The sequence below is a fragment of the Melanerpes formicivorus genome, unplaced genomic scaffold (genome assembly GCF_026170545.1).
Source record: "Melanerpes formicivorus ecotype bairdi unplaced genomic scaffold, bMelFor1.0.p_v2 SCAF_39, whole genome shotgun sequence".
In the NCBI taxonomy this organism is placed as follows: Eukaryota; Metazoa; Chordata; class Aves; order Piciformes; family Picidae; genus Melanerpes; species Melanerpes formicivorus.
Window position 1 is genome coordinate 2291009 of NW_027142391.1, and position 23627 is coordinate 2314635.

Consider the following 23627-nt stretch of genomic DNA (forward strand, 5'->3'; position numbering starts at 1 on the left):
TGCTTTTGAGGCTAAACAGGCAAGAAGTTTGCTCTCAGATCCAGGACCACCACTACTGAAGTCTCAGATCAAAGAGACCTCTTCTTAACTTAGATCACAGACGGGGTTCAAAACCTCAGAGTTTCAACGTGGCTGAAATGCCAAGAAACAAACTAATCAGAGGACTTCTTCCAGCTGGGTGTGAGAGCATGCAAAGCCTTCCAGAGCTATCAAATCAGAACTGAGCCTTGAACCTTCACTTCTCACTTGACTCAAACCTCAACCCACCTGTGATGGCAACAGACACAGAAAAGTGAACCTGCTTCAAAACCCAAGCACTCACCTGCATAGCCTCAACCCAAGCTGGTGTTGTCACCATGTTTTATGGAACTAAAAGGGAGTTTGCTACTTCTACCTGACAAAAATAAGTTAAACAAAAAGCCACAGCATCATCCCAATGATCCACCAGGAGCAAAGACAGAGCACAGTGCTTTTAATGAATCAGCCTCCTGCTAACTGATGGATTAGCCCCATGAAATGCACTGGACTGCACAGCAGGTCAATATTTGCTTTAAGCCACGCAAACACAACCTTTGGGAAACACCACCAGTAAGCCAAAACCAAACAGCTGTCACAGAACTCCAACAACAAGTTGTGTTACACCACAGGGTGCTGGTTTTGGCTGGGAGAGAGTTTTCTTCAGAGTAGCTCATATGGTGCTCTGGGGGATTTGGGACCCAAAAAGTCACTCTGATGTTGGAGCTATTGCTGAACAGCACTTAGCAAAGCCTCTTCTGATCCTCACACTGCCCTACCTGAGGGAGAGGCACAAAGCATGGAGTAGAAGGACTGAGGGAGAGGCAGAGACCAAGGGGAGAACAACCACCTGTGCACAAGAATTTGGGAGGGAATACAGCCAGGGCAGCTGACCCTAACTGGCCAAAGGGACAGGTGACATGGCATCACACTCAGCAATAAAAGCTGGGGGAAAGAAACAGCAAGGGGGGGATGTTTGAAGAACTGCTGTTTGCTCTCCCAAGTCACCATTACTCCTGATGAAGTTCTGCTTTCTCATTGTTACCCTTCCAGTTCTCTTCCCTGTCCCACTGGGGTGGAGTTGAGCAAGCAGTTAACTGCCTACCCGGCATGGGTTAGCCCACAGCAAGGTGAAATATCTTCTGCCAGGTCAGGGATGTTCAAAATCCAGATTTACAAGTCAGCACCAGTCAAATCCTACATAAAAGGACAACTTCACTCTGCCAGCTTCTACTGAAGACACAAACTTCAGGCTTTAAATGGGTGAGATCAGTGTCTGCCCACTGGAGAATTAAGAGTGATTATAAGTGAAAGTTCACACTGGGCATCTAGTGGATCTTCCTTATTGCATCCCACAGGATAATTGCTCATAAGCACGATGAAATTTCCTTCTGGCTTTTCATGAACTGTGTTCTCTCCAGGAGGGAGAAAAACAGCTCCAGCCATTTGCTTTAATTGGACCTGACAGTTTGCAGATTGCTGCCTCCAGCCTCGAAAAGCTCAGTAGCTGGGGCTGATGAGAAGCCACTGTTTCCTCAACAGCAGATTTCAGAGCTGAATTTTCATGGCATTAGAGTAAAAACAAATACACACAGAGCCCCAAATCACACACAACCACCAGGTGATGTTGTTTCATAACACAAATCTCTCCTCCCTGCCCCCCCCCCCCAACAATTATTTGCTGCCTTTGAATTAATTTTTTTCTCCTGCCCCACTTCACATAGAAATGAAAGCAGAAGAATGGTATTTAACTTCCCCACACAGCTCCATGGGAGATCTCCCTGGCATAAAGAAAACAAAAACTCCTAAGCATTGTATTCAGTGACTCCCCCACTCCCTCCTGCCAACAATCCCCATTGCTTTTTCTGGCCATTAGCCTTCAGAGGTCAACAGTCAAGCACCTGGCATCCCTTGCACTGGTTGGCAGCTCAGTTTGTGCCCATTCAGAGCACTGACAAAAGGCACAACATTAAACAACAAACAGAACAAAACGACACAAAAACCCCAAACAAACCAACCAAAACCCAAACAGTTTAATGAAATCAAAGGCAGCCCACGCAGGGAACCTTAAAACACCTCCGTTACTTAAAGCAGCAGCTCAGCATCCCTGCCGGGAACGGCTTGGGTGTCATTTATCAAGCCTCGTGGAGAAGGATGGACTAGGTGGCCTTATCAAAGACCCTTCCAGATCTGGTTTCAATCACCTGACAATGGAGGACCACACAGAAACATATTCCAACAGTGTGAAATCTGTTGGGCTAGCAGATTTCAACTGTACCCAAGACACTTCTTGCCCAGAGCTGATGGCACTGAGTCTGTGGCAAAGCTCAGGTCCATGCATCTTTTATACAATCTATCAATCCCTATTGATGAGGAAAACCTAGGTTAAATCACTTCAAAGTTCACAATCCTCCAATTAATTTACACAAGTGCCTTTATGGACAGGTAAGTGCCCCCACAAGGCATTAAAAATCAGAAGACTGCAGGAGCAAAAAAAACCCAAGAATGAAATTGAGAGGAATGAACATTGAAGTCCTGCTGGTTGACTAGGGAATGGTTGGAGAACACACAGTACTGTGATATGGCTGCTCACAGGTATTTAGCCTCTGGTACCCTCAGCAGTGGTGACACAATAGGATTACAAATCAGCTGAGTTAGGAACACAGCTTCCCCCAGATTCTCCAAATGAAAGGTAGCTGCTTCAGACTCTGGCATGGGACGAGCTGGAGCATAAAACCTGCTGAATCTCTGATGAGCCTTGATAGCTCATCCTACCAACTTCCAGCTTTCCCCTGCTGGCTTTCAGAACGGTCAGCATTGCACTCCTGTCAGCCTTCTGCCTGAAACTTGACCTTTCTGTGCTCTGAAAACAGATCAAAAGGTTTAAGTCTAATCTATCTTGACGTGCCTTTGGCTACAGAGACATCAGCTGCGTAGGAGCAGAATGCATTGAGGAGTTCACTATTGCCTTCCTCCCTGGTACTCAGAGAAGGTTTGAGGGTCAGCACGTACACCAATTCACTTGCAAGTCTGTACATTTCAGAAGTACAGATGTTATCTTTCAGCCCTGGATAACTGAGTACTTTAAAGCACCCACTTTACAGATGGCAAAGGGAGCCAGAGGTCTATGTGGGATTGGTGGCAGAGCCCAGAACAAAGCTCACACACATAGCCCAGCTCCAAGTTCAGTCCTCCATGGCCTGGCCCATGCTGCTCACAGGGGAGTTAAACAACAGTTTCCCCCCGTGGTCCACATCAAGGATTGAGGTCTAAGGTGAAGCACACACCTGTTGATGCCAACTTCCACACAGAGCCAGTCTAAATGCTGGAAGAGTTGTTCCACTACAGCTCTCATTACAGAGAGTATAGAAATACTTATAGTCTTTAAGTCTCCCAAAACACCAGAGACTCCACTTTCTCAAACACCAGAGACTCCACTTTCTCAAACACCAGAGACTCCACTTTCTCAAACACCAGAGACTCCACTTTCCCACTCCATGCTTAAGGAGAGCAGAGCATTCCATCATCCCTCTGCAACCAGTGAGTCTAGTGAAGGTGTACTGAAAGCTACACTCATCTCCCTCTCAGCACACTGCACTGCAAGACCCTAGCCCCTCCATGAATGCCCTTGGTAAGCCATGAATTTAAGTCCTTGAAAAACAACTCAGGACTCAAAGAGTCTGCCCACAGGACTTTGCATTCTATTCCTGGATCCCTGGGAAACAGCCACTCAAAATGAAAGGGCATGATCGGCACTGTCGCAAGTGGTATGGTCACATCCAGCATGACCCTGAATTCTGCCAGAGCCCAGGAGCAGTTCTGTATCAGAGATGATGAGCAAGGCAAGCAGATTTGATGAGAACAGGCAGGCAGGGGCAACATGACCTAGGAGAGCTTAATTATCAAGTTGGAGAAAGCTTTCAACTCCCAACAAAGCCAGAGGAAACCAAGACCAGTCTCTGCAAGCAGCTACACAAATGCAAGCCAAGAGATGAGCTTCTGCCACGGCTCTGATCAGCCCATGGTGGTCGTGTAGCCACGCATGTGACCAGCAAAGCAGCTTACAAAGCCCTGAACACAAGTGAAAATGGAAGGAGACAACCAATTCCATTTATCAATACCCTGAAACCACGAATGAACAATTATGACAGGTAAAGAAATGGGGAAGAAGGACCCAGAAGGCCCAACAAGAGCCTTTTTGTCATAGGGAGTAGCTTTAGAAAACCAAGGAGCTGCCAAACAGAGGAGAAATACAAACAGCATCCCATCTGAGCCAAACAGAGAGGTGCAGAGGATGTAATGAGGCTCTCAGCCAACAAGAGAGGAGGTTGAGTATTAAAGCCAAGCTGAAGTGACCTCCATGAAGGTGAGCCAGAGCTCACTTGCTTCTCAGGGAGGCAGAAATCAGAATTTGTTGCATTCACAAAGGGAACTCTGGAGCTGAGTGTCTGCAGGGAAATCAGAACAAACATATGTGGTGCTTCCAGCGCAGCTGTACCATCTTCTCTGGGTTTAAATTTGTCCCTTGTTTACATGAATCTTTTCCTTTTTTTTTTTTTTCCCCCTCCAGTTCAGGAAAATTGCAAATATCACAGAAACCCAGGAGAGAAAAAGCCACATGTGCTTCAGCTTCGAGTTCTATTCAGCATATGGCACATGCCCCAGCCATACAAAATGCCCAGCAGCAACCACTGCCAACGTTTCAGCTCTCACCTCGGCACTTACCTGCAGTACCTGTTTCGGAACAGGAAACCAGAGTGCACGTCTAGAGAGCAGCCAGCACTCGCCAGCCAGAAGGAACGGAATGAAAATGGAGCAGGAGCAAGCAGACAAACCCCACCAAGGACTCGACCCCGGCCAAACGCGGCAGAAAGAAAACCCCCAGCAGACCTATCCCCAGCTTAGCCCGAGGTGGGGAAAAAAAAAACAACGGACAAAACAGAACCCAGGCATGTACCTGAGAGAGCAGGGAGGGAGGAGAATTCAAACCACCCTTCAGCAAGCCGCTGTCCTTAGCCGAGGGCTGCGTTTGCCTCCTTCCCTCGTTCATTCTCAGGGCAGGAGTCCCAGCAGCAGACCGAGCCCAGCGGCCTAGGGAGGGAGAGAAAGCCCCAGCAGCACCTCAGGTGGGCACCACCGCCTCCGCCAGCCGCCGGCGGCTCCCCTGCCGCCCCACACCTCCGCCGGACGAGACACGAGTCCGGCCCCGCGCCCCGCTCCCCGCAGCCCTGCGCGGAGGCGGCAGCTCCCCGGCGGCAGCTCCCCGGCGGCAGCTCCCCGGCGCCGTCCCCCCGGCACCGCCGTCCGGCTCCCCGACGGGGACCGACCGCCCCAGGCCCTGTTCGGCGGCGGCACCCAGGCACGGCGCCGGAGCAGCTCTAGCCCCGGCCGCGCCGCCCCGGCCACGCTCCCTCTTACCCCCGGAGAAGCGGCCGAGGAGCCGGGCCGCGCCCGGCCACCCCGCGGGTGCTGCAGCTGCGCCGCTCGACCCCGCTCCCCCGGGGCCGCCCGCCCCGCCCAGGCCTCTCGCCGCCCGGTGACAGCCGCCGGGGCATGCTGGGAGAGGTAGTCCCCGGCCCGCCCCGCTCCCCGCCCGTGGGGCGACGCCGACTACAAGTCCCGGGAGGCCCCCGCGGCCCGGGCCAGGCCTCGGCCAGCCCGGGGCCCCTCCGGCTGGTGCTGGGCTTCGGGGCAAGGCCCGACCGAGTTGGGCTGCGACGGCTCCGTTACGGGTCCCAGCCTCTTGCCTCGCCCCCGCTCCCCGCCTCGCCCCCGCTCCCCGCCTCGCCCCCGCTCCCCGCCTTGCCCCCGCTCCGCCCCGTCCATGCTGTCCCTGCCCTCCCCGCTCGGGGTTTCTGCTCCGGGGGTAATAAATATTTGGTGTCGTTTGGTGCTTTCTCTGCCTTTTCGTGCTTTAACCCACGGGAATGGCTGACGTGTAGGGATGCAGGATCCATGCCAGCTCTAAACGTTTGTGTGTTGGACTTCTGGGGTGGTTTGGGGATAGCTGTAAGGGAGATGCGGTGGTTCGGTGTAACTCCTTGCAAGGTGCCCTGGGTCTTTGTGCAGCAGGTTGCCAGGAGGGCTCTGGAAGCCCCTACCAGACAAGATCCCAGCTCAGATAATGCCTGATGGGACCATTGGTACCCTGTGTGCCACCATGCATTAGCCAGAGTGTGTGAATCTAAAAGCACAAGGTATTGCTACTTTCATAATGAATTTATCTTCAAACAGGCAGAGGAAACAAGTTTGTGTGGTCTGCCTGGTGATAAGGACTACACTTGATAGGGATCTTGTATATCTCATTGACTTGATGCACTCTGCTGACTTCACCCCACCGAGGTCAGAGACAGTTATAAAGCCTCTTGCCTGCCCCATGCTCTGTTGGAGCAAGTCAAGCAAGGCTCTGTTGGAGCTAGCAGACTGGAATTTTGGTTCATATTTAGTCTGTTAATGTAGACTGGCACGGCAGAGCAAGGGTTAAAAGAGTGACCTGCGTTGATAGTGAAGGACAGCCGCAGCAGTCAAACTGAGCGATGTGGTCATGCCAAACCCAGGAGGCCTGCAGCACAGAATTTGCCCTGCACTCACAACAGGAATGAGACAGCAAGGTTATAAAAAAGCCACCTGTGCCATTCCTCATCCTGCTACCCCATCAGGAATATGAGCTGGAGCCCTAAAATTCGAGGAGGAAACAAAGACACCAGGCAGCAGGATTGCCTGGGGCTCACGCAAGCTAAAGAGACCAAAATTCTGAGGCAGTGTCAGAGCACAGCAGCAGTTGCTGTAACTTTTATGCCTACAGGGTGCAAAGGACCTGTCCAAACACAAGCTTATCATTGCCATTTGATAAAAGCTGAACAGGAGGAAGCTGTCTCTCTTGTCCTTGTGTTAAAGGTGGTGTGGGCCAGACCACTCACATGCACACCTTGGGGTGACTGTGAAAACGGGAACGTGAAAAAGGGAGACTTGAGCCTGAGAGGGCTGTGGGCAGAGCTGCAGTGCACTTTAGCCTTTGGCCAGGAGATGGGGGATGAGTACTGTTAACTATTTGGGACTGCGCTAAGCGGGTCTAAGCGCTGCTCCCTCCCTCAGCTTGCCGATTTCTGTGGTAGTACAAACACAGAAACACCTCAAAGAGTACAGCCAGCGCCAAGTCCTGGCCTTCCAAACGTATTACCAGGAATCTTCCTTTGCCCACTGGATGCCACTGTTACACAGAAATATTCACACAGCCTCCTTCAGAGAAATATTCACAGATTCTTCCTGTAGCTTTCCTCTCCAGACACATCTCTATCAGCTGTGGAAGGCCACTTCAGGGTCAGCCAAACAGTTTGAAATTATTTCTATTAACCAGCCTTTTTTTATTTCCCCTTTCCCTTCTTTCTAACAAAATAGCTCTCCTGAACATTCTGCAGCTCCCTGACACAGCACCTTGGGCCGTGAAGGGAGCTGCCTATGTGATGGCAACAGCAGCAGCAGCAGCAGAAGTCTCAGGATGTTCTTTGAAGGTGATTGATCAATACACAGGACGCAAAAAAATACACCCACTAAATAAAAATGTTGTCCAAAATGTGTCTTCAGGTCAGAGACAGAAGGACACTTTCCACAGCTATGTCCTGCAGTGCCTGTTTTGCCTGCTCGGTCTGTGTGTGGGAAAGACAGGTTCAGAGACCTCTTCTCAACAGCAAAGCCTGGGAATGGCAGCTTCCTCCAGCTCCCAGGGTGCAGATGTGCGCTGGTGTTGTGTTTGCACCTCGTGGCACTGCCTCCAGGGCCAATGACCTGCGTGGAGCAGGAAGGAGAAGTGTGGCTTCCACTTTTCAGAGAAAAATGAGCAGCGTTTTAGCTCAGCTGAGCCTCAGAACAAGACAGAAAGTGACCTACATCCAATACCCAGCTTTGGGAATTAACTTTGAGGAAGTTCGGTCCCACATTCAGGTCTCTCCTCTGAAACAAGTGGCACCACAGCCTAATGGAATCTAAACCCAAGGGGGATTCCTCTTTATTTCCTTTCCAACAATTTGTTAGCACTGAGAAACAACTATCCTGGGCTTTGAACCCCTGTGTCTCACTGAGGGAAAAATACGACTCCAAGTGAATCCTTCAGATTGTAACAGCTAAACTATTTCCTGAGATCTGAGCCTTTCAGATCCCCTTTCAGGAGCTGGTCAGAACAACAGGAGATTTAAAACAAGCCAGGAGCTGTGGCAAAGCTGCTATGACAACTATAGAACAGATGTAGATGTTTAAGTGGAAAGGATTGTGTCTGAGGACAGCATCTGCATCCAATAAACTTGACAGCAAATAGGGTGACTGATAAAAGGCAAAGCAGGGAGCCAGCTTTGTTTGACCTGCAGTGGTGTAAATCTGATAACTTTCAAATTCAGTGGAATTATTCCTCTGAGCCTTCTGCTGTGTGTTTGCACAGTCTGCTGAGTCCCTCAGCTGACAGCCCTTTGCTGTCTTGCCTTTTTTTGCAGCCCAGTCTGTGTGATAAAAAGTACTAGAGCCAGTTTGGATCTTCATACATCAATGTGAAAGCTCAGGGGGAACTTTAAAACACTTGCTAACAAATGTCTGCAAAGCATATGCTGGATGGAGCCTGCCATCAATAAAGCAAGTGGCAAATAAATATCCTGGTGTCATGAATTCAGCCTGGGACCTGCAGCTGTGCTGTTGTGCAGCTTCTGGTGTCCAGAGAAGCACTGTTGTCTGCTTCTGAGTTCCACCCAATCCTCTGGAGTCCTGTAAGAAGCAGCCTCTGTCTCCGTTTCATCTGTAAAATGAGATGAGAGAGCTCTACCCTCTTATCCCACTCTTTTCTGCACCAACTTTGCATCAGGACCTGATCCTACTGCCCTGCTGTGTAGGAAGCAGTGCACTGGGTCACTGAGGTCCCACTGGGAATGTGGCAGCAATGTCAGCAAGCAAGCCAAAGCAAGCCAGGATGCTCTGTAGCCCTCCAGAAATCCTGGGCAGACATGTACCCTGGTGTAGGCACGGTCAGAGAGATGCTCAGCAGTTCTGTGGTGTAATCCTGAGCCCTGTTACCATATGGACTCCTAGAGGGAGTGCAGGGCAGCAGTGAGGAAAGGCACTGTCCTTGGAAGGAACAGAAAATAGCAGCTGAGCTGTGCCAAACTCTGACCTTCCTGCATTTTGTCCTGAGTGTGGTGTTAATGACCAACAGACGGAGAGCAGGGACCAGGTAGTCACAGCTGTGTGTGGGGAACACTGAGTTTGGTGTGGTAGAACAGCAGCCTAGTGGTGAGTGCTGAGGTTGGCTTGGAACAGCTGCAGGTAGTCCCAGCACTGCTCCAGCCTCTGGCTAGCAAACACAAACCTGTCTGTCAGCTGTGCTGCAGTGGGGCCACCTGGGGACACATGATCTGAAGCTGGCCCCACAGAAGTCATCTGCAAGTGTTTGAGGGCACCAGTGCTGCCTCCTTGGAAGCTTTCCCCTGATTTCTGGGTGGGGGTTCTCTAAAGCCCCTAGCAGCTGTGGGTTCTGTAGTGCTGGGTGCTGGATGGTGACTCTCAGCAGTGGCCAGTTGCCTGCAGGTGCTAATTGCCTGTGCCAGCAGTTCTGCTGTTTGAAGCCTGTCTGAAGTCTCTTCTCCCTGTTGTTGCTGCTCTAGACAGTATCTAAGACAGGTTCCCTCCATTGCTGAGCATCACTCAAAAATATGAAAGACTGAATCAGTCTGTTCCATCTGGTCTTCTGCTAAGTGTTCAAATATTGCCAGGTGGAAGACTGGAGGAGTTTTGGAGCCTAATAGAATCATGGAATTGTTTTGGATGTGAAAGACCTTCAAGATCATCAAGTCCAACCATTGACCCACCCTGCATGGCCATTAAACCATGTTCCAAAGTGCCATGACCACAGGTTTCTTGAACACCTGCAGGGATGGTGACTCCCTGGACAGCCTGCTCCAACCCCTGACCACTTTTTCAGTGAAGAAATTGTTCCTAATATCCAATGTAAATTAGGGAATGATAATAAGGAGACTCTTAGATGCTAAACAGTGAGCTCTCCCCCCTACCCTCTTCCCCACCCACTTCCACAGAAGCAACATCTAGAGGCAGGATGAAAAGCTGGCTGGAAAAAAAAAAAACCAAACCACCACCAACCAAGCAACAGAATAGGCAAATTGCCATTCAATTATCTCATCTCTTCCTAACTTTAGGGTTAGAGGATTTCAGAATCAGAAATGCCTCCTCAGCCTCCCTTCTTGAGCAGGGTTTATTTATTGTGCTGGGTTAATATGGCATATGGAATTCTGCAAGGGAAGTCTGTCTGTGCTGCTATAATTAGGCAGCACCAGTGGCAGCAGGCATCTTTGCTTCTTCATTATTTGAAAATTCTCAGCACTGTATGATGGGATGAGTTTCTGCCACACCAGAATGCTAATGCTTGGGAAAGCCTTGAGAGTGCAAGCATCCTGCTGCATTAATGTAGCCTTCGAAATCCCAAAGTGATCCCAAGTGTGACTGCAGTGAAATCAGCAGGATTACACCAGTGATGAATCTGGTCCTAGTCACAGAGCAGACAAGGAAACTAATCCTCCTTTTGCTTTTTTTTTTTCCTTCCCTGCTGCTGCAATTATTTAAACAACTTACTCATGTACCTGAGGTCAAGTTCTGTGTGGCTGTAAATGAATGCCTGGCATCCTACCAAGGGGGAATTAGGTCCTTATGCCTCTCTGGCTGCACTCAGTATACTGTACACACAAGCTTCTCATGAAATACTTCTCCTGCTGGAAATGCTGCCAAATCCTTTCTTAAAACTGTGTTACTTTTAAAAACTAAACATGCACAAAGCAGCTCCACCCTTCCAGTCCTTAGCATGGGCTGAGAGGCCCTTGCAAGCCCAGGTTTAGAGAGCTTTGCCAACATGGGCTCCAGGGGCAGCTGAAACCCCAGGCTATGAAATCCCAGTGCCATTGAAGACACTTGGAGAACCATCAGAAGGACCTCGCACCTCCTCTCCCTGATAGCCAGTGACAGAACAAGAGGAAATGGCCTGAAATTGTGCCAGGGGAAGTTTAGGTTGGATATTAGGAGGACTTTCTGTACTGAAAGGGTGATGAGGCATTGGAACAGGCTGCCCAGGGAGGTGGTGGAGTCCTCATCCCTAGAGGTGATAAAAAAAGGTGTAGATCTGGCACTTTGGGGATATGGTTTAGTGGCCAAGGTGATTTTAGGTCGATGGTTGGGCTTGATGACCTTAGAGGGCTTTTCCAACCAAAATTATTCTGTGCTTCTGTAGGACCACCTGAGTTTTCCAGGCTGTTGAATGAGGCATTTTAATGCAGAACATTTGCCACTTCCCTCTTTCCTCTGCCAGAAGAGGCCATCCTCCATGCCTGACCATCCAGGTGGTACCCAGGGAAAGAGGTTGGGTGGATTGCATTCACTTACAGGTATCCTTCCTATCCACCCCTGTGCCAGGCAGGAATTCTGGTAGGAGCAAACTGCAGCAAGGAGTGGGAGATACTGCAGTGTGCCTTTGTGCTGCTCTGGAGGCAAGGAGGACATGTCAATAGTAACTGAGAGGGAACTAACTGGCAGAGTTTCAGAGATAAAAAGCTTAAGTATCAGCATGATTGTGCTGTGTTCCTCAGGGTGTTTGACAGCGCTCTGTAGGACCAAGTCTAACAGGCAGTGTACCAACCATCAGCAGTCTCTCATCATCTGGAGGAGAGGGGCTTGAATTTAGTTTACCCTAAAGGGGCTTTTTATTTCCCCTTTGTCTAAATCATGTAAACAGGGCCAGGAGAGTCACTTTCCATGAGGCTTGTTATTTAGTGTTATGTAAGAAACAGAGTTTCTGCGACTGTAATTGCTCCTGGAGGTTGAGTTTGCAGGCAGTGCTGGCTAGAACACGCAGTTTTGTGGGGAGCTGAGGGCTTGCATGCCAAATTGGCTGTTTGTGTCTGCAGCCACAGGATCTATGAGTGGAACAGGCACTTCTGCAGATTTTATCTCCAACTGTGGCCTCTGCTGTGCGTTCAGGGAGGCAAATGAACTTCAGGACTTCTGGGCTGGTCAGACACGTAGAGCTGGAAATACAATCAGGTAACAATTCAGAGGTCTTTGTGTAATTAGCTTAGTGCCAGCTTGATTGTTGGCCATGGAGAGAGTTTTTGACAGGTTAATATAGAATAGGAGCTGATTTCCATTTTTATAGCCCTGTGTTGTTCTCCCTATTGAATTCTTACTCATGAACATATCCATCCCATGCCAGCTGGAGGTGTGTACCTGGAAGGAGGCTGCTGAAGACAACCACCTTAGAAGGATTCCCAGACAAGTCAGTGAGTGTGAGTGGGAGCTGAGAGCCTCTTGACACTGTTGTGCAAACAGATGTGGACCTCAGAATCAATGAAGCATCTCCCTGGTAAAAAAAGATATATATAAAATCATCCTACAGGAGCTGGAATGTTCCCTGGCTCTGAGGAAAATCTGTGTCTTGGTGAGGCACTAAAGTCTGTGCACATTAAAGGGCACTGCCTGCCTCTGGAACTGTTTGGTGAGTGCTGCAGGCACTGCAAACAAACAGGTGATGGAGTCACAGGGCTCCAGCTGCACTGTGAGGCATTTTCTGTGCAGAAGATGCTCTTTGCCCCTGCTTATTTCTTCCCTGTCTCTTTGAAACCGATTCTCATTGCTCTCAACTGAAAAGGAACCCAAAGTGGTTCAGCTACCAACAGTCTTCATAGGTGAGCAGTGGCTTTCTGCTGCTGGCTGTGCTGACATGTGGATGTAAGCACAGATCTCCTTCAGCTCCAGTTCTATGGAATACTCTTCTAGATGGTGAGATTGACCCTAGAACCTTGTGCCTCTAAAAGTCAGGGCTTATGCTCATTATGTTCCCTCAGTTCACATTCTCTCTCTAATTGCACTCCCTGAAAGGAGGGCAAAGTGAGTAATTAGTGATAGGACGAGAGGAAGTGGCCTGGAATTGTGCCAGGGGAGGTTTAAGTTGGAAAGTAGGAAAAATTTCTTTGCTGCAAGAGTGCTCAGGGATTGGAACAGGCTGCCCAGGGAGGTGCTGGAGTCACCATCTCCAGAGGTGTTCAGTAAACCTGTGGACATGGCTCTTGGGGCCATGGTTTAATGGCCATGGTGGTGTTGGGCTTACAATTGGACTTGATGATCTTAGAAGTTTTTTCCAACTGAAACAATTCTGTGAGTCTATGGTTCCATGGCTCTGCCCACAGTTTGTCCCTAAGCTCTGACAGGGCTGTGATCTAAGGTCTGACAAAGCTGTGAGAGCATCAAGGTTTCTGGAGCTCTGCTGTGCTGACTTTCAGGCATGGCACAGCAGTGAGATGACTCAACACACAGACACACGTAGGCTTGGGGAAGCTAGGAGAGATAGCTGAGCCAACATGCCATTCTGAGACAAAAAGTGATTTCAACAATGCAGTCTGACAAATGGTCCCCACTGCTTCCCTGGGGCAGCCTCTAATGGATCTTAATTAGAAGCTGTCACTTCTTGTTATGGGAAGGAAGGAATGGTTCAGCTTTCCCACCCCTTAACCTTGGAGGGACCAGAGATGAGAGCTGCCCCTAGGAATTGTTTGATTTAGGGAGCTTTCACTCCTGCAAGGAATCAATCAGGAATTTCTCTGGGTGGTAGGGCAGACACCTCCAGAAGGTGCATGACATGCAGGTGCTTCCATAATGCTTGAATCCAGGCACACACATGCACAGAGAGATGCCCACTGGAGACAACTTTCTTCTTTAAACCTTTGTGCCTGTCATCTCTGATACACTAAACTCCCACCTCAGGCTCTTCTCCTGCTCACCCAAGACCCCTAAACACTGGACTCCTGGAGTGGGTCCCTCTGGGAGGCACCTGCAAGGCCCACAAAGGCTGCAGGGCTGCAGCATCCTGCTCAGCCAATTTCAGAGGGCTGTGGACGTTGCTAATTTGCTCCGTTTGTTTTTGTTGTGGCACTGCAGCCCTGAAACAACAAAGCCTCCCCTCTGTCTCCTGCTAGCACATTCCTTACATGCATCTTTTTCAGACACTTGGTTTCTTGACAGCATTTACATAACCTGGCTGAAAATACTCCCACAGCCGATTAAATGCCTGCTATGAAATCCAAAGCTCTGATTAAAAGGCTGGAGCTTTCCAGGGCTGCAGTATTTGCACAGATGGTTAATACTTGTGGCAATGCCATGCAGGAGAAAAAGTGCCATTTTCTTTACAAGTGCAATGCAGCCAGAGCTTTCCCATGGGAACTGCTTGTTTTGCTCAGATTATTGTTTCAAAGCTACCATCAGATGTGATCACCCATTGGATTAGGGCAGGCAAAAAAATAAAGGGAGATGATCAGATAATCCCTGAGGCACAAAGCATTTTGAGTTGGATTTGAAGAGAGCTGCCACCTATGGTCAAGTTGTTCAGCTCAGGATGCTTCTCTCTTCCTCCCAATCTTCCTGATGGCATCAGACCTTCAGAGAGCTTTGCAAAAGCCATCAGGGTGTCCCCTTCTCATCTAGTGCATACAAATCTTTGGCAAAGAGAACTTCTGATCTCTCCCAGCCAGGTGAGCACAAAGATCTAGTCAGGACAAACAGCGGATGCAAAGTGGGCCCAAGGAGAAGGAACTCTCTGCAGGCAGAGCTTTGTGCCATGAGTCTTAGAGACTTCAGTTATGGGGGAAGGTCCCCTGGAGTAAGGAACTCCAAGCTCCCTGCTGTTATTTTCACATCTTTATGGGAAAGGGATGTGGGCCCTTAGTTTTTTTTATGTGGAAAAACAAGACCCCAGTGAAGGATTTTATCACTGACTGCAGGGGAAGTGGGATCAGCTCTCAGTTTATTGGGATTTCACTAGCAGGCCACATAACATAAATACTGGCAAAGCATGAGCAAGAAGCAAATACTCTGGCTCTCTGCTGGGGCTGTGTTGTTCATCTGGCCCCAGATCTGTGCAGAAATAAGGAGCTAAATCTACAGCTGAACTGATTACAGCATAGAGGAGTGGTGCTACTCTGCAGGAACTTTGTTGGGCAAACCTTTCTCAGCCAGCCAGCCACTAATGCAGGATTTTAACCTTTTCCAGAGTCCTCTCTGTCAAAACTTCAGAAATTCCCAGTGTTTCTCAGGCTGGGACCAACACATGAGGAAGTAATTAATGAAAGCAGGAGGGGAGGGGGAAAAAAAAAAGAATGTGCTGAACAGAGGCAAAACTGAGACTCAAATCCCTCATCCCACAGGCTGCCCCCTCAGTCCTCAAGATGCAGACAAAAGGCATTCCAGCTCCTGACAAACAGCCTGGAGAGATGCTGCAGCATCCAGCAACCTCCCTCAGGCCATTTGGGTAAAGAATCCGCTGGACACTGAGGCTGGCTGGCTGAGTCTCTTGAACTGAAGATGTGTGACTCAGTGACAAGATCAGCCCTGCTCCTCCGTGCAACTGACCCAGGGCAGACAGAGGCTGTGTGGAGCATCACATCAGGGCTATTCTGGTTTCCAGAGTAGAGCCAAGCAGTAAGTCTGGAAGAATCAGTTAATTCATTAAGGAAAGCAGATAATGTTTTCTGGAAGCTGTACTCAGAGCCAGGACTGTTAGTTCTGTAGGCTGAGTCTCACCCTTGTTCTGGCAGACAGCTCAAACATACCAAATCCACTTAAAATGCTTGAAAAAAAAGAAGCCCTTGGTTACCTTGGATAAATCACAGCCTTGCAGGAATGCTCTGCCTCAGTTTTCCCTTCTGCAGATGAGGGAGGCAGGAATGGCATCATCCAGCTACTTCTCAGCAGTACAGTGAAGCTCATTTGATGAACATCTCTAAAGCTGTGCAGGGTTCTTGGAGGGGAATTGCTGCTGAAGAACTAATTGGTGTGATTGTTGCTTGTTCCCTGGATGCCTGAAATATGGAACTTGGCAGAATTCCGGAGGAAGTCTCCTTGTGAGCTCAGATAAGAGATGAGCCAATGTGACAGTCAGGCTGCTGGTGCAGACAAGATTCATTATAAACCCGGGGGTCTGAAGTAGTAGATCTAAGCTCAGAATGTGTGCAAGCTTCCAGAGAGCTTCATCTATCCCCTGAAGTACAGAATCATAGACAGGCTTGGGTTGGAAGGGACCTTTAAAGGTCACCTAGTCCAACCACCCTGCAGTGAGCAAAGACATCTTCAACTAGAGCAGGTTGCTCAAAGCCCCAAAGAAGCAGGTCTGGAATGCTTCCAGGCATGGAGAAGAAGGGCTGTTCCCTCCTGTTCCTGTCTGTTGTCTGCTAACATCACAGCTGTGCCTCACATATCTGGATGAAACAAGCTGGGTTCTGCCAGAGGACAACAGCCCACGTTAAGGGCAGCTGCCCAGGAGAGGCTGAGCTGCCTAAAATACCTTGAGAAAGCCTAACTCATTGCACAGCCCTCTCTTTGCACTGCCCTCACGTCTTCATCAGCTCACATCTTCCCAAGAAGAAACCACTGCTCTTAAAAGCCTTAAGGTTTGAAGGGAATCCTTTGAAGATGTCCTCCTTGTTAGCTACCATTCTTCTCTGGAGAAGGGAAAGGTTCTTGTGGCTTTTCAGTACTTAAAGGGCTGAATAAGAAAGATGGGGACAGACTTTTTATCAGGGCCTGTCCTGACAGGACAAGAGATGATGGTTTGAAACTAAAAAGAGGGAGATTTGGGCTAAAGAGAAAGATTTTATGCTGAGGGTGGGGAGAGATTGCCCAGAGGGGTGCTAGGTGGCCCATCCCTGGACCCACTCAAGTAGGTCATGTTGGTTGGAGCTCTGAGCAACCTGCTCCAGGTGAAATGTCCCTGCTTAGTGTAGAGGGGTGGGCTAGAGGAGCTTTAAAGGTCCCTTCCCACCCAAATCATTCCATGATTCCAAGACTCTGTGGATGCAGTTATCCCTCAGTCTGTTCCCCGTTCCCAGCAGGTGCCTGCGGCTTTCTCCGCTGGTTTAGAAACGGGAAAACAAACTCTGTGGGAGGCTGGTGGCTCAGATCTGCTTGGGGGTGGAGGGCTTGGGGGGTGTCACACACACAGAGTGATGCCTTCTCCCTGCTTGGCCCCAGCGCCCTGCGGGCTCAGACCCCCGCGGCCCCGGAGAGATGCGGGCTGGCCGGGGGCAGGCGGCAGATACTCTCGGTGGGAGCCTCCCGCTCTCCGGGACACCCGGGGTGGGCTCCAGGGCGCTGCCGGTGCCCGGCCCTGCTCTGCCCTGCCCGCTGCCGCCGCCCCTCCCGCCGCGGAGGGCGGACTCGCCGCCGCTGCAGCCCGGATGCCGCCGCCGGTTTCCTGGCCGCTCTCCCGGCCCCCGGTGCCGCCGTTTCCTCTCGGGCTGCCGGCGAGGGAAGCCGCGGGGAGGGGGCACAAGGGCTGCTCGTCCCACCGGCTTATTTTTTCCGGTCGGTGCTCCAAAGGGGGAGGTGGGAAGAGCCAAAGGCGGCCGTACCCCCTTCCCACCCCCTCCCTCCCTCCACTGCAGCACATGGGAAGCAAAAGTTTTCCTCCTCCTCCTCTTGCTGTCTCCCTGCCGCCGGTTACCCCCCTCCCGGGCCGGTCCCCCGGCGCCGTTGGCAGCTGGAGGATGCTGCTGTCGGCTTCGCGCCCGCTGCTCCCGGCCGCCGCTGCCGAGCTGCGCTCCCCTGCCATGGGCGACCAGGAATAAAAACGCTGCCGGAGCGTTTTCCGCTTCTCCGAAGGCTGGAAAAAGAAGCCAAGGGGAGACTTTGATCGCATCGCGCAGAGGGATCTGCGAATTTGCCGGGGGAAAGGGGCTGCGGGTGCAAAAAGACCCCGATGCTTTAACGAGGAGGGAGAGGCAGCGCTCCAGCGTTTCGCTTCGGCCCCATCATGGGCACTGGGATGTGCTCCAGGAGGCAGAAGGGGCTCCTGCAGACCGGCTTCTGCCTGGTGACTGTGGCATGCTTGGGCTCCGGAGTTTTCCTCTACAACCACTTGCAGCAGAAGGTGAGGAACGCTGAAGCCCTGGCCCAGAAATACAAACAGCAGCAGGAAGCTCTGTCTGCCCAGCTCCAAGGTGAGTGACCTGCTCTCTGTGTGCACACGGCTGCCCCAGCTTCCCTCTCTCACGACATTACCTGCTGGTGCTTTGGAACCTGCCCAGCCCAGCGAGAAGGGTGGCACCTCTGTGGAGCTAGGGCGAGCTTTTTGGCTTTGAAGAGCTGTAAGATTTACCTCTGCCCAGAGAGGTGGTAGATGCCTCATCCCTGGAAATATTTAGGATCAGGTTGGATGGGCTTAAAATTAAAGATGGAGTGAAAGGTGTGGGGTGACAGGAAATGGCCTGAAATTGTGCCAGGGGAGCTTTAGATTTGATATTAGGAAAAATTTCTGTACTTGAAAGAGTGGTCAGGCATTGGATCAGGCTGCCCAGGGAGGTGGTGGAGTTGCCACCCCTGGAGGTGTTCAAGAAATGTGTGGGCATGGCACCTGGGAACAGGGTTTAATGATCATGGTGGTGCTAGGTTCACAGTTGGACTCAGTGTTCTTAGAGATCTCTTCCAACTGAAATAATTCTATGATCCTGTGTCCCTGCTCACTGCAGAGGGGTTGGTCTAGGTGACTTTTAAAGGTCCCTTCCAACCCAAAGCATTCCATGTTTCTATGCTGTCACCTATTTCCTTCCCCTTTTTGCTCTCTGGAGTTCAGCAGCCTTCGATCTGAGCTGCCGCTCACAGCAGCATGGTGAGCGGCGTGTGCCGGGCTGGTGAGTTCAGCTGGGCCATGTCTGTTCCATTTCTTCCCCCCCTGTAGTTCCCTTTGGCCATAAAGACCAGTCCTGTGTCATCTGAAATGCGAGGCAGCAAAGATGCAAGCAGGACTTAGAGGCTGGATGGGCAGGCTCTGAGATGTGGCTCCCCTCTCCAGCTCGCCAGAGCATCTCTGGAAAGTGAAGGGAGAAGCAGGGGGTCCTTTAGCAAAGTTTGTTGGCACACTGCCCATTGCCTTGGCAAGGGAACAAACCCACCTTCTTCTCAAGAGATTGCCTAGAAAAGTCTTATTTGGGGCTGATAGATGCTGCAGCACAGAGCTCCCTGTAAAACAGGGAGGAGGAGGAGGAGGCAGCACTGGTTTTTCTGACCCCACTGGCCAGCACTTGGTTCCTCTGGCAGGAGCTGCCAGAAGACCGGAAGGCAAGAATAATGTGTGTGCTCCCCCTCCCCTTTCCCCCCTCATTTGTCCTCCTTACATAAATGTCAGACTGTGGGAGCATGACATTCAGCCCGTGGAGAGATCTCAGCAGGGAAGGCCGAGGACACATGTCAGCCCATTGCTGAACTCTTCCCTTCTTTGTCTGCTCCGTGGTTCTAGCCTTACTGCATCTGCCAGAGCTGCCTTGCCAGCACCTGACACTGCATGTGGAGTCTCTGGGGGGGATTTGCTGAGCTCCCTGTAGAGAGGTTCGGTGGGAATCCATTCTTAGGTAGCCAGCCGATGTGTGTGTGTGATGCTGGAGGGAGGGGCTGGTTCTGGAGTGCCCACCGAATGAATTCTACACGGACAAAACGTTGTTTGCCCGAGGTGCTAAGTGACTCAAGGTCAAGAGATTCGTTTAACACTTTTCCTTCTACCCAAGTGCTTTCAGATTGTGCTGTTTAAACCGAGCTCTTCCTCAGGCTAAAAATCAACTGTGAAGTATCCATCCTGACCTCTGCTGCCTTACCCAGTGACATTGTTTCTCTAGCCTGCACCGCTGGGGAATTCTGCAGGTCTCTGACTCGACACATGTGCCTTTGGGGGTTAAATCTTTGCTGCTGGTTGTGCCTTGCGGTGTTGATGCAAATGTAACACCGCACACAGGCTGCTTGTGCTCAGGGCTGTGCATTTCTGCTTGTAAACCGGGAAAGCAGAGCGTGGTGGTTGTGTTCTGTTGGTCTCTCAAGGAAACTTGCTTTCAAAACCCCCCCACTCAATCTTGTGAATCGATCGTGGTGTGTGTGTGTGGTGTGGAGAGCTTCACTGCTACCACCTCACATTTTGTTCCTGTTTCTTCTCACTCTATCTCAAGGCAATCAAACAGCTCCAGCTCCTAATGTGTTGCACAGCCCCAGCCCCAGCCATTTCCACTCTCATCCTGTGACTCTGATCTGTGAAGCTCAGCAGGGCAGAAGTTAGCCCACATTCCTCTCTGGTGTGTCAGCATCTCTTGCTTCTCCTGGAGAGAGGGGCTGTTTCTTCAGAGGAGGAGATGACAGTGGTAGCCTCAGGGAACCCTGCTTTTGGGAGCAGCAGGCTCAAGCAAACAACCCAGACAGGCCCATCATAGTTTTCCCACCCAAATATGTGTGAATGGCAGAGCCACAGCCTGTTGCTGGGGTTTTGAACCCTCTGTCAGCCCTCCCATTCCTAAACACAGCTGTTGCCATGGAGACCCTTTTTATTTTGAGAAGACACTTCCTTGTCCAACGATTTTAACAAGGGCAAAGCTGCTTTTTTTAGGATGTGGCTGGTGGGAGAAGCCTAATGATTGGCAGACAGGAGCCATGCTCATGGAAGTCTTGAAGTGCAGAGGTATCTCAAGCACAGGGCTGTGGCTCTTGAGGTGTCACCTGGCACACCAAAGTGGTGTCTGGGATGGAGGAGTTTTCTCTCCCACAGCAGGCTGCCATTGCACAGCAGGGCACTGCATTCCTGTCCTCACCCCTGGGTGTCTTTCACCCATTCTGTCTCTCTTTTACCATCTCTCTGGATCAGAGAGGGAGGTCTGATGAGCCTGCCTTTGGTTCTGTTCCCCTTGTCCCTTGCTCTGGATGATTCTTGAGCCTGACTGGTGCCAGAGGTGATGAGTTGTGATGTGACTGGCAGGAGACTGGCAGGAGTCTTATGAGGCTTCTAACAAGGAGAGCAGCAGAGAAGAAAGCTTCTTCTGGGTGATTAGCTCTGAGAGGGGCAGGAGCATAGTGCAGTCTGGAAGTTGGTGGTGATCTGTGGGCTGAGAGCTGAGTTGAACTGCGAGCCATGGGCAGCAAGATGACTTTTCCCACAGCATCTGCTCTTGGCATGGAAATGGCCTCAAGACCTGTGCACGGTGTGTAGTTTCAGCAGAGCCAGTGCAACAGCTCTGACACCTCTGCTGCCTTCTCCAGGCCAGCTGGGAGCAAGCACATGCTCCTGGTTGCTCCAGGCAGCAGTCAAATGGAACCACTTGCCAACAGTCCCAGGTTTTTCTCTCCTTCTGCTCAAGCCTGGAATCACTCTGCCTTTACAGATCCCTTCCACTCTCCCTGCCAGATGTTTTTCTTAGCACTCTGGGGTGTGTGAGGCAAGCCCTCCACGCAAGCCCCCTGTTTTCTGTGCTCTTTTAAAAGGGGTCTGTGGAAGCCCTGCCCTGTTCTTCTCTCCCCAAGACAAGGCACTGCAAGGCTTTTCATTGTTTCAGCACTTCAAGTTCTGCATTTTCAGCTGGTTTGGCAGCAGGTGAGGGTGCTTTAGTGTTGAATTCTGGCTGCATTCCAGCCTGGATTTAGACACTGACCACCCTCCATTCTCTCTTAGAATTGCAAATTGTTAAAGACTTCCTGGCTTCCTGTCCTCTGAAGTCGTACAGTGCCATTTTGGTCTGCTGAGCTGTTACTGTATTCCACCACAAAGATCAGTAGAGAGACTACTTTCTGTCCTGCTTCATGTAAAGCTGAGCCCACCTCTCCTGGGCTCTGGAGACCTGGAGGAACGGCAGGAGAGGTGGCAGCTTTCCCCCACCCCCTAGTCACTGGAGGTGACTTCAGCTCCTTTTACTCATTAAACTGTCAGGAGAGCCAGGTTTGGTGTCCCAGATTTCTGGCTGAGCAGCCTGTGATATGGAGCTGCTCCTGAAGGCTCTTTGTGGTGCTCATGTCAGGGTTTGTGGCTCTGGCTGTTAGCACAAGCCTGGTGCTGTGCTTTAGTGTTCGATTTGCTACGTGAGATCAATAGCACCTGGTGGCTTGGGGTCACCTGAGCAGACCTCTTCCACATCAAAGAGTTCTTTACTTGCCTTGGCCCTGTGCTGAGTGCTTGGCTTTACCGAGGGAGGCTGCAGCCCTTGGTGCTCTGAGCACTTTGCTGCTCTGGGTGGTGGAGCACAACTGAGCTGGCAGTGAGGCTGCTGACTGCCTCGCTTGCCCTGGGCTCTGCAGCTGCAGTGGCCTGGACAGGTGGATAGCCTGCACTTGTGGGGGGAGTTTCTCACCCTGCTGTCTTTCACTGTACTCAGCTCACTAGAAAATGGAAAAAAATGCCTGTAGGAGAAAGTCCAACATGGGGAACTCCCCCAAGCCCAGAACCAACGAGGCAAACACAAGCTGGAAGCTCAGGAAAGAGCATGGCAGAGCCCCTGAATTGCTGGGCAGTCCCAGCAGCCAGAGCTTTTACTGCTGGTGTGAGGTTCCCATCACATCAGAGACTTGTCCTCAGGTGCTCTGCCAGGTAAGGCTGCAAGGAAGTGAGATGTTTGTGGCAGTCAGGAGTGCTCAGAGCTCACAAGCCTTTGGGGAAGTGGCTGATGTTCTTAAGATGACAATTTCATTGAGCAGGGCTTTTCACACCCACGGTCTCTTGTGTGTTTAGCTGGGCTGGGGAAAGCCCTCAGGGTGACATTTGAGTAGTCTGTTAGGAAAAGTGTTTCTAAAAATAAAGCTGTCACGAAGCAGCCACTTGGACAGCTGTAGGGATGGGCTTGCTGCTCACCAGTCTGCTCTGCAGGGGAAGAAAAGTCCTCCCAGACTGAAAACAAATCTCTCTGCTGCAATGCTTTGGTAGTTTCCTCACTCCAGAGGAAAATATTGATGAAGTGGCCCAGCCTAGGGGAAGCATCTTCTCCACTGGGATGTCTTTGTTGAGTAGGGAGTGTAGCAAGGAGAAAGGAGCAGATAGTGGCTGGTGGCAATAGGAATTCATGAGCCATTTGTCACTGCTTCCCCCCCTGATTCATTCAGGCACTTGGCTGCTAAACCAAAAAGCCATGCAGAGATGGCAATCTGGGACAGGGTTGAGTGGGCATGGTGGTGTTGGGTTGATAGTTGGCCTTTTGATGCTCTTGGAGGTCTTTTCCAACTGAAACAGCTTGGGCCTAGCCAATGGCACGAGCAATCACAGAGTTAAACCACGTGGAGGTTCTTTTTCTGTGCAGAAAAGGCATTTTCAGGTGGGAAGAAAACCACCAGGCTTTGTGAGGGTCCTGCTGTAGCCACCAGACTTGGATTTGTTGTGTTCCAACAGAAGAGAAACATGCAAGAGTGAGGCACAGCTTAAAGAAGCTGTGACTCAGGGAAAGCTCTTGGTTAGCATTCAGGCATCAGAGTGGATTAAAATCACCATCCATCAGGAAGCTTCTCTGGCACTTCCATTTGTCATGTGGCTGCTGTAGGAAGCAGCCTCATCCCTGAAGCAGCTTCAACCCTGAAGCAGCCTCATCCCTCTCCCTTCTCAGCTCCTGTGCAGAGTGCAGATGTTCTGTGCAGAGTACAGATGTTCTTTTGTGCTGAGAGAGGGAGATGCTTGGCTCACTTTTCCTGAGCAGCCTAAGGGCCAGCTAATGGTTGGGTTGTGAAGGGGAGAAAATGTCTCTCATGTGTGCTGCTGATGTCTGTACAGAGCAGATGACCTGGAAGGCTCTGCCTCTCTTGAG

General features: G+C 50.8%; 2 protein-coding genes across 4 annotated transcripts in view; one reads left to right on the top strand and one right to left on the bottom strand.

The window, feature by feature from the left end:
* MIB2 (MIB E3 ubiquitin protein ligase 2) overlaps positions 1 to 5534 on the bottom strand; it is a 45228-nt gene extending 39694 nt beyond the window's left edge. For both annotated transcript variants that reach the window (XM_068158246.1, XM_068158245.1), the window contains exons 1-2: positions 5434 to 5534; positions 4973 to 5106 (exon numbers count right to left, since the gene is read on the bottom strand). The gene's annotated coding sequence lies outside the window, so the exon portion shown is untranslated. The remainder of the gene's footprint in view (positions 1 to 4972; positions 5107 to 5433) is intronic.
* An 11801-nt stretch (positions 5535 to 17335) lies between these two features.
* LOC137451091 (Golgi integral membrane protein 4-like) overlaps positions 17336 to 23627 on the top strand; it is a 28868-nt gene continuing 22576 nt past the window's right edge. The window contains exon 1 of one of the 2 annotated variants that reach the window (XM_068158259.1): positions 17336 to 18038. In XM_068158259.1, the coding sequence (XP_068014360.1) occupies positions 17852 to 18038 (187 nt within the window). In that variant the 5' untranslated portion in view covers positions 17336 to 17851. The remainder of the gene's footprint in view (positions 18039 to 23627) is intronic. The other variant, XM_068158258.1, reaches the window with a different exon arrangement.